The following is a 12,011-nucleotide window of genomic DNA, read 5'->3' on the forward strand; positions in this document are numbered from 1 at the left end:
AAACGCTGAGGGATCCCCCCCCCCCATTTCCCCATTTTTTATCCCCCCCCCCCCTCTCCCCCCCTCCCCCCCCCCCCCCTTCCCGGGTGGACTTGCGGGCCGCGCAGCCGGACCAGGATACAGCAGACCACAGGTATGCCATTAAATGCTCAACTACACATGTTCCGACCTGGAAACCTGCGCGTTTCTCTGCATTACTTTACCGACACCTCAGAATCGCTAACAATGTGCCTTATTACCTGTATCTGCCAGTTGTTGGAAACCTGCGTGTTTCACTGAACCACACTTGAGACGTTTACCTTTATTGTTATTTGCAAATTTATTCTTGAAAATCTGAATAAAATTTAATTCACAAAAAAAAAAATGAACACATTTTCTATATTTTGTTACATTTGGTTATTACATTCATATTTCTGGTGTTCTTATGAGGTCTGAAGAAAATGACGTAGCATTTTGGTAAAAATATGAAACCTAGAAATGCAGAGCTGGAAGCTAATATGGCAAATATCTCGACAGCCACCAGATATTTTCCTTTGGTGCTCAGATATGTTGGAATAAAGGAGATCCAGACACTAACGAAAACAAGCATACTGAAGGTGATATACTGAGCCTCGTTATAAATGTCTGGTAATCTGCGGGCAAGATATGCTACAAAGAAGCTCACAAAAGCTAATAAGGCAATATACCCAACTACAAAATACAAGGCAAGAGCAGATCCTTCATTACACTGCAAGGTGATCACTGATGGTTGGGATTTAGTGTCAGAATCAGGAAATGGTGGGGAATACAGGAGCCACGTAATACATATAACAACCTCTCCTAGTGAGCAGAGTAATACAATGTAAATTGGGACTCTGGGTCCAACCCATAGTCTCAATATACTTCCAGGGTTTATAGCATTAAAGGCAATAACAACAGTCATTGTTTTTCCCAGGAGAGAAGAAACACTTATGGTAAAGATTACTCCAAAGGCAACATTTCTTATCAAGCAGGTCACCTTCATGGGTCGTCCAATGAAGAGCAAGCTACAGAAGAATGATAGTAAGAGAAACAGGAGGAGAGTATAGCTGAGATCTCGATTGTTGGCTCTTACTATAGGACTGTCTCTGAACTTGATAAAAGTTCCCAGAACTAACAGTGTGATGGCAGATAAAATAATCACTATTATTAATAAACTGAATCCAAGTGGTTCGTCAAAAGATAGGAAGTCAATTGCTCGCATGATGCATTGATCTCTTTTATCATTGGACCACTGATCTTCTGGGCAAGGTAAGCAGTTCTCCATGTCTAACATGAAATAAATATAGAGAAAAGAGTATGACAAAAATAGACATTTAAAAAACATGTTTAAAGTAGTAAATAGTTGTTCACATTTCAACTTATTGCCTACTGGATTTGGAAGCAGGCATGATCGAGTATGAGCATTCTGATCTGGTGTGAATGTGAGTCTAAACCAATAAGGTAAATGGGCCTGAAGAAAGGCAAATCCATTAAAGGGACACTCCAGGCACCCAGACCACTTCTGCTCATTGGAGTGGTCTGGGTGCCAACTCCCACTACTCTTAACCCTGCAACTGTAATTATTGCAGTTTTTAATAAACTGCAATAATTACCTTGCAGGGTTAACTCCACCTCTAGTGGCTGTCTACTAGACAGCCACTAGAGGGAACTTCCTGCTCCATAGCACAGAAAACCTGTGCTAGAGCGTCGCTGGACGTCCTCACGCTGTGTGAGGACCTCCAGCGTCGCTCATTTCCCCATAGGGAAGCATTGAAATTAATTTTCAATGCTTTCCTATGGGGAGCGCATTAGGTTTCCTCGGCCGGTGGGCGGGATCAGTCTCGCACACCGGCCGACGGAGGCAGAAGGAGGAGCAGGCAGCGACATGGGACATGTCGCTGCCTCAGGTAAGTGACTGAAGGGGTTTTCACCCCTTCAGCAACTGGGGATTGGGGGGTGTGGGAAGAGCGGACCTGCAGTGCCAGGAAAACAGATTGTTTTCCTGGCACTGGAGTTTCCCTTTAAATAAACACAATGACCTTGTTTGATTAGCTGGAGTAGAGACCGGTGTATACATTTCTATAAGTTATGTCAATAAAGGATTCAGCTTAATCCACAGGCTATTTACGAGTCCTTCTCGTAGGTTTACTATCTATCTTTGTATCTATCTATCTATCTGTCTGTCTGTCTATCTATATCTATCTGTCTATCTATCTATCCATATATATATATATATATATATATATATATATATATATATATATATACATACATATATATCAATCTATATATCTGTCTGTCTATCTATCTCTGTCTATCTATCTATCTGTCTATCTGTCTGTCTATCTATCTATCTCAATCTATCTATCTATCTATCTATCTATCTATCTGTCTGTCTGTCTATCTATCTGTCTGTCTATCTATCTATCTGTCTGTCTATCTATCTGTCTATCTGTCTGTCTATCTATCTATCTCAATCTATCTATCTATCTATCTATCTATCTGTCTGTCTATCTATCTATCTGTCTATCTATCTATCTATCTGTCTATCTATCTATCTATCTGTCTATCTGTCTATCTGTCTGTCTATCTATCTATCTCAATCTATCCATCTATCTATATATTGAATTCAAAATACAGTTAGAATGAAATCACACACAAACATCCACGCACAGTATTCATTCTAAGTGTATTGCGATATTTCTTGATACAGATTATACCCAGCGCACACACCATCCTCTCCATGCATTCTGTTCTACACGTTAGTCATGATTACCTGACGTGTTGGAGATGTGTCCTTCTGAACACGGCACACATTTATAGCAGCAATGGGAATTCCCTTTTTTAACAGCTTTTCTGTATCCTAGAGGACATGGTTTGGTACACACTGAGGATGGGATCTGCAATATATAAAGACTAATCAATGTACATATAAAACACATTATAAAAAGACAATAAGGTATACGCCTACAAGTACAATTGCTGCTTTATAAACTGCAATATAGATCATGTTAATCTATTATTAAAATTTGCAAGCATTTATTTTAATCTTATAAACTCTGCTATAAATTATTGTAATGGATTTTATATGTCTATATTTACATTTTTATATAATAAATATCTAAAAGACAAAACTTTATTGCTTCCAAGACAATCCTTATTTTATATTGTATTCTCAATTATTTATAAATGTTAAATAGAGGATCTCTTACACTAACTATATACAATTATGGCTAAGATATCTGTATGGTTAGCCCTACTAAGTTCTATGATTTAAGACGTTATAGTGGTAAATAGTGGAACCAGCCGCGGTTACACAATTGTCGCTGATGATTTACCCGTGGATTTTCTGTACCCCAGAAACAACAGTTTTGCTTATTAAGTAATTTAAATGAAAATGAGCTTTGTCAGACATGATGAGATGATGAAAAAAATCTTATTCGTTGTTCCTTCATGAAATTACCCAGGATGAAGCTCCCAAGACTCAGTTATGAAATGTACCTGCAACAAAAGTATAAACTACCAACAAATAATCTATTTACCGGTCATATCCTACTCGGAATTTTGGTCCACCGTGTACATTATAGTACTTGCCAATTAAGCTACAAAGTGGGTAATGGACAGGAAGGGCTTTGGACTTTGTATACAGCATAGATTTACTCTGGGATTTTTTTCTTCATAAAATGTGTCCTATATATATAATGTTTTCTATCATTTCAAATATGAAAAACAATTGGTGCTACAGTAAAAAGACTTGTTGGTCATTTGGGTTTCTTCTCACAATCACATTCTTCAATCCCTAAAAGTCTAAGGCCCTTTTGATGTGCAACACGTTTGTGACCAAGGCCGCTTAGGCGAGAAAACAGGGGGCTGGCTGCACTCAACTGAATATGCATAAATAGGGGGCTGCTGGGAGCCAATTTATAAAAATAAAAGAAAATCCAGCGCACTCCATTATCCCCTAGACAGCAACTTCAGTGCTGACAGATTTAGTTAGTTCTTTTTAGTTTTCCTTAGTTTTTAGCTTTCCTTTTATGCAACTTTCCCAACAAGGTTACTACCCAGGTGGACCTTGTTGGGCACAGGAAAATACAGTGAACAGCCAATAAACATTAAGTCACATAATAAAACACTCCCATTCATTACACAAAATTCCTTCACTCTGCTAAGGAGATAATTGAGTTAATTACTGTATCAACTGTATCAATTATCTTCAAACAAAAAAATAAAAATGTTTGCACATTTTCAGAAATACCCTGAAACCATATCCAAACCCCATAAAACATATATTTTCTGATAGTCCATAGTTAGGGGAACAACATATTAAAGAATCATACGAATTGGTTCAGGGGTTTGGGAGATAGATTTCTGCCCGACTGCATACGAGGCACCTGCCCAAAATAGTTCCATGCATTCAGCTGGTGCGGCCGGTCTCTTTTGTGCATTAACAAAATGTCAAACAACAGTTTACATAATCGTTCATTCATTTCATGGTTGTGTACCACTTCATTCGTATATAATTCCTACCAAATGCCACCTTCTTCAGATGGATTATAACGAATCTAAGTGGTCCTGGAAGTCTCAGCGGTGTTCAGGAGATCGAGTGTCCAAAAATATCCTGTTGGACGTGTTCAACAAAACAAGATGACCGCTGCCATGTGTTTGTGCATACGAATTGACGTCCACCCAGTAAACCACTCAGAACATTGGGGTTGTGGTTTGGCATAGAGTCAAATGAGTAAATTGGTGGAACACGACTGGCTTGGGTGGTCTAACGTTCAACAAACTGTTCGGTAAACGAACAAATTGGGTATAGTTTGTTCGTTTAAACATTTATATGGGGTATAGGTGCAGGATATTGTAACAGAAAGTGCAAACCAGTAATACATTGTAATACACGAATAGGGCATTCGTTACAAGCACCAGAATTGTTTTAAGGGAGAAATAAGGCTTTATTTCGATATCTTACATGTAAACATAGAACATTTTTAAAAGTGAAACTAAAGAAAACTAACTCAAAATAGATTAATTGATGAGTCCTAATTGTAAAAATGCCCAATATGTCTAGGATTTTAATTCTTTTTTAAGAGCAAATGTTGAGTTAATTATGGGTTTTAAGTAAAAATGTTGCTATATATTGCATGCTGAGATTACAATAGTTATAATAGTTACAGAATCCTGAGCTGCTACATAAAAGTTTTTATTTGTAGATGGTACATCTTCCATCCTATGTAACTAAGAGCATTTTAACACTTTTAATTTAATAATTTTATCATGAAGCTCAGTCAAAATATTTTGTTTTCTTACATATGTTTTATTTTGGGGAAATTCACACATCCCATATTTATTTTCTGCTACTGTTCTTGAGTACAATGATACCTCACTTGTCTTCCTTTAATATGTATTCCAACCCATAATACAACCTATAATCCTACCCATAATACAACCCCACTCAAATCCTTAATCTTATCCATAATCCAAACCATAATCCCACCGATAATCCTGGCCATAATCCAAGCCTTAACTAGACCCATAAATGTATCCATTATCCTACTCATAATTCTACTAATAATCCTACCTACAGTCCAACTCCTAATCCTGCCCATAAACTCCCTCCTTTGTCTCATCCCATACTTCCAACACTCATCCTGCCCATAAACTCACTCCGTTGTCTCATCCCATACTTCCAACACTCATCCTGCCAATAAACTCACTCCTTTATCTCATCCCATACTTCCAACCCTCATGCTGCCCATAAACTCACTCCTTTATCTCATCCCATACTTCCAACCTTCACCATGCCCATAAACTCACTCCTTTGTCTCATTTCATACTTCCAACCCTCATCCTGCCCATTAACTCACTCCTTTATCTCATCCCATACTTCCAACCTTCACCATGCCCATAAACTCACTCCTTTATCTCATCCCATACTTCCAACCTTCACCATGCCCATAAACTCACTCCTTTCTCTCATCCCATACTTCCAACCTTCACCATGCCCATAAACTCACTCCTTTGTCTCATCCCATACTTCCAACCTTCATCATGCCCATAAACTCACTCCCTTGTCTCATCCCATACTTCCAACCTTCACCATGCCCATAAACTCACTCCTTTCTCTCATCCCATACTTCCAACCCTCACCATGCCCATAAACTCACTCCTTTGTCTCATCCCATACTTCCAACCCTCATTCTGCCCATAAACTAACTCTTTGAACATAGCTTATCTGTCAGTCTGGGGCCACTAATTGTGACTCCAGCTGACAGATCAGTCCCTCAGGTATTTAATGTACAATGAATGCACAGTGGTCTATACCGTCAATGAGAGTTAAAGACCTCCACTTTATGATGGCATGGACTGTCATGAATTAAGAAGGCTCCAATCAGGGTTATTGCTTTATTTGTGTATTTATTATTTTGCCACAATTATTGTATTCTCATTTCTTTCCATGTTCCTTGCCTAGTTTCTTGAACATCAGACATAGTCTGATAGCTCAATAAAGAATTTGCCTTTTTTCAAATTGTTAGTGTGAGCATGATGGTGTCACAATCTCTAACCTCCCTCCATTGTGCCCACGTGGTACGGCACCCGACACCAACTCCTTTCCCATGCCGAATGCTGAAATCACGCCCCTTCTCATGGAGCAACGAATGCGCGTTAATGTCATTACGTTGATGTCTCCGAATGTTTTGGTGCAGGGCTTAAAGCAAAAGATGCTCCCATATAATTAGTGTGCCTTTTGCTTTGTTCTTGCCCTATTGTTGTTCTGGTTATATTTTGACAATTCTGTTCTCTGGTTTCCTGACTCAATTTTGTGACCCATTATTTGTGGGTCCCCAGATTCCTCTTGTGTTTTGACACCCTGTGCCCATTATTGGTGTAGGGTATGTTGAATGGATTCATTGTCTATTCCTCTCCCCCTTTTTCCTGTCCTATTGTTTCCCTAGCAGGACATTGTCCCATTGTCCCAGGGACACTGCCAGACCTGTCTAAACTAGCTGCTTTGTCCCTCCTCAATCTCCCAATTGGTTTGCAGCCCTTTCTATTGTCTGACCCCACTCTTCCCTGTACTATAGTGCTCTATTCACCTTATTATATGTAAATTAGGTTGTTGGGGGCATAAATATGTGTGCTATGTCTATTAAAGTTAGTTGTTGTTTAACCTTCACCAAGTGTCGTCTGGTGTTTGGCAAATGAGCTCTAAACATCGCTCTTCTGATGAAAAGGGTGTCCACGGCTATAATCCTAGTAGACTGGTCAAGGGTGGAAAAGGCGCTCAGGGATCCTAGTCAAGCCTCGGCAACTGAGTCTAAAGTGCTCAAGGTTCCCTGAAAACTACGAGGAAGCGGACTTGGCGGAGGCACTTGGTAATGAAGCTCCATCACAGGCTTGTACCTTGAATTCTCTACTTTCTGGTATCTTGGCCCGGCTATTACTGTATCGCTCTCCTGATTTCTGGCATCCTTATATATTTTGGCTATTCTCTAACTATTCTTTCTTGTTTTACATTAAGCCCTAACATACTTAGGTTCAGTAATAAATTTTGTGTTTTCTCTAGGACTACACATTACCTGTTGGGGTTTATGTAGCCGTGATAGATGGATATAAAACCTGGAATTAAACATATCTGATTTTATGTAACTCCAACATACTTTATTAAGTGGCGTTCTCCACACTATGTTCTCCACGTCAATAGAGAGTTGTGTTTCATGATTTGATGCAGAATCACACTCTCCAACCTTTCTTAGAAGAACTGTCCCATCAGAGTAAACATTCCAATTCATGATGTCAATGTGCCCAGGAGTTTCTCCATCTTCATTCACAAATATTTCTTTTCCTGCTGGAGTCTTGAAGTGGACATTCCTCAAATAGTTGTTTAACTGTAATTAAAAAAGTGATAAACATTAGTTAAAAATTGCCATTTGACCAAGAACTAAAAACAGAGATTGTGCCTAGTATCACTATTGCATACAGCCACAAGTCCTTTCTGAGAATATATATAGATTGTAGAGATTGTAGCCGTATTAGTCCAGTGATGTAGATGTCAAAAACAGATAAAATGTGTATCAGAATTTTTTAATGACAAGCTTTCGGGAGAACCTCCCTTTCTCAAGTCTGAAGCATTTCTGAGCCAGACGACACATAGAATTCAAAGTTGAGTTGTGATACGGGGGTTAAAGCGACATGAGTGCAGATAAGACGCAGGTTTGATAGAACATAAACACCAAGCTTGTCATTAAAAATGAATGGGGACTATGTGTTTTTTGAAAGATTTTCTGATATTATTTTGATGTTCTAAAATGCGTTCCTTTAATTTTAATTTTCTACAGGTTCTGCCCGCACACTGTTTACTGCATGGACAATGGAGCAGATACATTAAATGTTTGGTTTCACAATTGATGTTGGACTCTATAAAAAAATGATTTTTTGTTATTGGGCTTTGAAATTGTTTTACCTTTCAGAACCTTTGTGTTCTGCATGCAGGAACTGCACTTATTGCAGGAATTAAAACCTTTGTTTCCTTTCCTCAAAGTGCTTTTTTTGTGTATGTTTAAGTGCATCACTTGGTGCCAAAATCCTTTTAAATGTTTTGCCTTTCTAAAAATTACAGGTGCTTTCGCTGGGAGAACCTTGCCCAACACTGGATCTCTTAATAGTATTTTCCAGTGATTATTCAAGATGGTCCTTATTTTTCGATGTTCTACATTATACTGAGTTATGAAAGCATATTTCCTTGTTTTTTGTTGTTTTGCTTATTTATTTAATCTGTTCTATGTATTTTTTTTATTTTTTGGGGGCTTCTCTCTCCAATGTTTTCTTCTCATATTTTTTATATGAGTTTATCACACAACTGTTTCGCCTGTTGTTGATAATCGGAATCATTTGAGCAGTTCCTTCGAACATGGACCAGCTGGCTTTTGGGTATAGACTCTAGCCAGTTTTTATGATGGCAACTTTTTCTATGTATAAAGCTGTTGCCTTCTGTTTTTTGGTTTTTTTTTTTCTGAGGGGGGTTAATATATCACACATTGAATATCTAGTAGCAAGAAACCTTTCATTACTGATCATATGGTGCCATAAAATAATCGGTGTGGATAACCATTCAGAGTTTTAAGATTTCTATCTGAGAATTTAGAGACCACCAAGTGGTTCAATATACTCATTACATATCTTCCTTTAATATATATGTTTTTTTACTACGCATTTTTGATAGGCTTTATTTATCCTATTTCGATTTTTTCACATTTGACTGGCTACTGGGATATCCAGGCCTTTGTATTGTAAACTATTCAGAGTTGCATTATATTTATATTCTGGAGAGGACACACAGGATGCTTTCTGTATCAGAACATTTGGATTCATGCAACGTTAATCCAGTGCTTGGATACTTTCCTTACATTTTTCATCAGTTGGAAGCTCAACAAATAAATATTTATTTCTGAACTGCTTATTTCTCTTCCATTATTAAGTCATAAGATTAATGCAGGCAAGGGCTATTTGCTCACTTTGTTTTAGAGGATTTCTGCTACACCTCAGTGGGCTTCCTGTGCCTCTAATGCACAGGGGGCCCTGCCAGCATTTTGGATTCAGACTGCCCTTGAGGGTGGGATCAGTTTGATATGCGAAAGACTAAGGTTCTCTCTATAATGGAACAAATGAGCTATAACCTGTTTGAGAATGGAATTGGGATACGACAAGCAACACGCTAATTGAGCTGTTGTCTGTTCTCCATTTTCTCACAAACTCTTGTTTTTTGGCTAATTTTCATAAAACATTTCTATACAATTTATAAATAAGATCAAATGGAAACCTGGAGAAAAGAAATGTGATAATTTGATAAGTAAGCTATTTACTTAATTGAAAATGTGTCACATTGTCACTTTTATATTTTTTTCACTGTTGTAAAATTAATATTTTACCTTCCAGGGGCTAAATGTCACATCCGACTCTAATTCTTGGATACGTTCATCAGATTCATCGTAAAACATATCATGAAGCGCATGTGCAAAGGTGTAGATGGCAACGTACATATTATATGTAAATCGGAACGTGTTAACGTCAAAAACGGAAGAATCAAATGTTTTCATTGTGTCATTGATTGTACATATAGGCAGATTCGAATCTGCAACATAGTCAAAGATATTCACACATCTGAATAGAATATGCCATAACACACACGTGTAGCGATCATTTGGGTATTTTAAGGGACTCGCACTGTACAGGAATTCCTTCAAACCTGGGATATCTCCTTGGTGGCCCAAAAAAAACAGTGACCCATTCAGTGGGAGGAAATTCAAAGCAGTCATTTTCTCTGTAGAAATATCTAGGGTTGATGCAAGCAAAAAGTTTTTATTATAGCCATTGTCCCCAAGAAAAAATAAGGAAAAATAAAGTAAAGATATTGTATCACAGTAAATTATAATGACATGGGCAGTGGAATTCCTAAATGTATTTTTCAGATCTTCAAAATGTTTTGATTTTACTTTAAAAGCAACAAGAAATTCCACGCAGGCTCCACTTCTGATAATTTCATTTCTAAGCTCCTCACCGGCTTTCTTATTACTTTTATCTACTGAGTAAACAATTCCCACCCAAGTCCAAGAGAACTTTTGAAGAACCTGTATAATAGCTTTGTAGCGAGAGTTCTCAGTAGTAACGGTTCTATAGAATGTTGGAAACTGTTGTCGGTCATTAAATGCCGGATCCTGAGCCCCATAGCTGATCTGCAAAGGAAGACATTCTTTAGATATTCAGTCATTTGTATATCATATCATCACACCTGGAATCATTTTAAATGACCTATGCCTCCCTATGACCCGTCATATATCGACCACAGTAAAAACTATCACAAACCTTTCTTACATAAAATCCTATAACTAACTTTTTGATGATGATTAAAATTGGTGTTTTAACATTTTTTTTCATTGAAATATCTAAATATTTCATATCTACCCCAGGCATTTTAAATGTAGGAAAGCAACATAGATTTTTCATTGTTTCCACGGGCCTTGAGGCTGTTTTAGTTCTCTTTCAGGAGTAATTAAAGGATTAAGATCTGGATTAGTTTGAAGATACCCTGTATATACCCCTTGATGGACCACCTGGTACCCCGACTAGGTACCTCCGGCAAACACGCTTTCTAGCTATCGCCGGGACACCATCAGCACTTCAACCCCTAGCTGCTGCAGCTTGGCTGGGGTCTCTACATCACTTCCCACGCTGGAACAGGGTCCTGGATCCAGCTTCTAGTGATTAAAGCTCTCCTGCAGAGAGTATAGCTGTATAGCTGGTACACAAAAAAACACTAGTCGAGACTGAGTGAAGGGTGTAAAGGAACTGATTTATTATGGCTGAGTTGCCTGCTTTTATACACAGCCCTCAGCACGGAGTCTCCATTCAATGCAAGATATGCCCTTCCCATTAATCTCTGTGCCTGGGAGATAATTGCATGGTAAGGTAAGCTAATTATCTCCCAGGAACAGAGAGGCAAACATTAAAATATAAAACATAAAAATACACCAAGACATAAAAATATAAAATAACCCCACAAATAATACATCTTTAAATAGCCCTGATCTGAGTGCCCAAGTTCTCAAAATAGCGCTCAGATCCGTGCAGTGTAGGGGAAATGCCACTGTGGGCATTTGGTGCTTTTGCCGGTCAACTTTCAGGAGCTACTGCATCCGAAATATAGGATGCTCTGGCTGGCTGTTAGGTAGAGTTTTTGCCCCTTAGTCTCAAGCACCTTTCCTCCAAAAAATGCTCTCCTTTGCGGCTTGCAAAGTGGTTAAAAACCCCGGACCAAGTTGTCTGGGAGCCACACGGTCACCTCATGCCAACAGTTCCATTACATTCGTGGCCAGCTGAGGTGAGGTCCAGCTGAGGTGACCGGGAAACCACAAAGTCCTCATGCTGAATTTAGTTCCATGTAAGTTCCTAAGTGCCGTTGAGTACAATTTGTGGATTTCTTCATGCGAACGGCCAACAGGGAGCAAGTGTTCAGT

General features: G+C 38.5%; 1 protein-coding gene across 1 annotated transcript; it reads right to left on the reverse strand.

The window, feature by feature from the left end:
- Positions 1-376: 376 nt before the first annotated feature.
- LOC134582711 (vomeronasal type-2 receptor 26-like) lies at positions 377-7,790 on the reverse strand. The gene is made up of 3 exons (XM_063439354.1): positions 7,659-7,790; positions 2,777-2,900; positions 377-1,287 (listed from the first exon to the last, which is right to left on the reverse strand). The coding sequence occupies exons 1-3, from the start codon at positions 7,788-7,790 to the stop codon at positions 377-379; spliced, it is 1,167 nt and encodes a 388-aa protein (XP_063295424.1).
- Positions 7,791-12,011: the final 4,221 nt, after the last annotated feature.

The sequence above is a fragment of the Pelobates fuscus genome, chromosome 13 (genome assembly GCF_036172605.1).
Source record: "Pelobates fuscus isolate aPelFus1 chromosome 13, aPelFus1.pri, whole genome shotgun sequence".
Lineage (NCBI taxonomy): Eukaryota > Metazoa > Chordata > Amphibia > Anura > Pelobatidae > Pelobates > Pelobates fuscus.

What these genes read in the sequence shown, in the direction of transcription:
- LOC134582711 (XM_063439354.1), bottom strand. Translation starts at nt 7,790, where the DNA reads ATGAATTGGAATGTTTACTCTGATGGGACAGTTCTTCTAAGAAAGGTT. An exon ending in GGAGAACGCCACTTAATAAA is followed by an intron (nt 2,901 to 7,658) that starts GTATGTTGGAGT and finishes TATATATTGCAG; the next exon opens with ATCCCATCCTCAGTGTGTAC. An exon ending in ACACATCTCCAACACGTCAG is followed by an intron (nt 1,288 to 2,776) that starts GTAATCATGACT and finishes ATTTCATGTTAG; the next exon opens with ACATGGAGAACTGCTTACCT.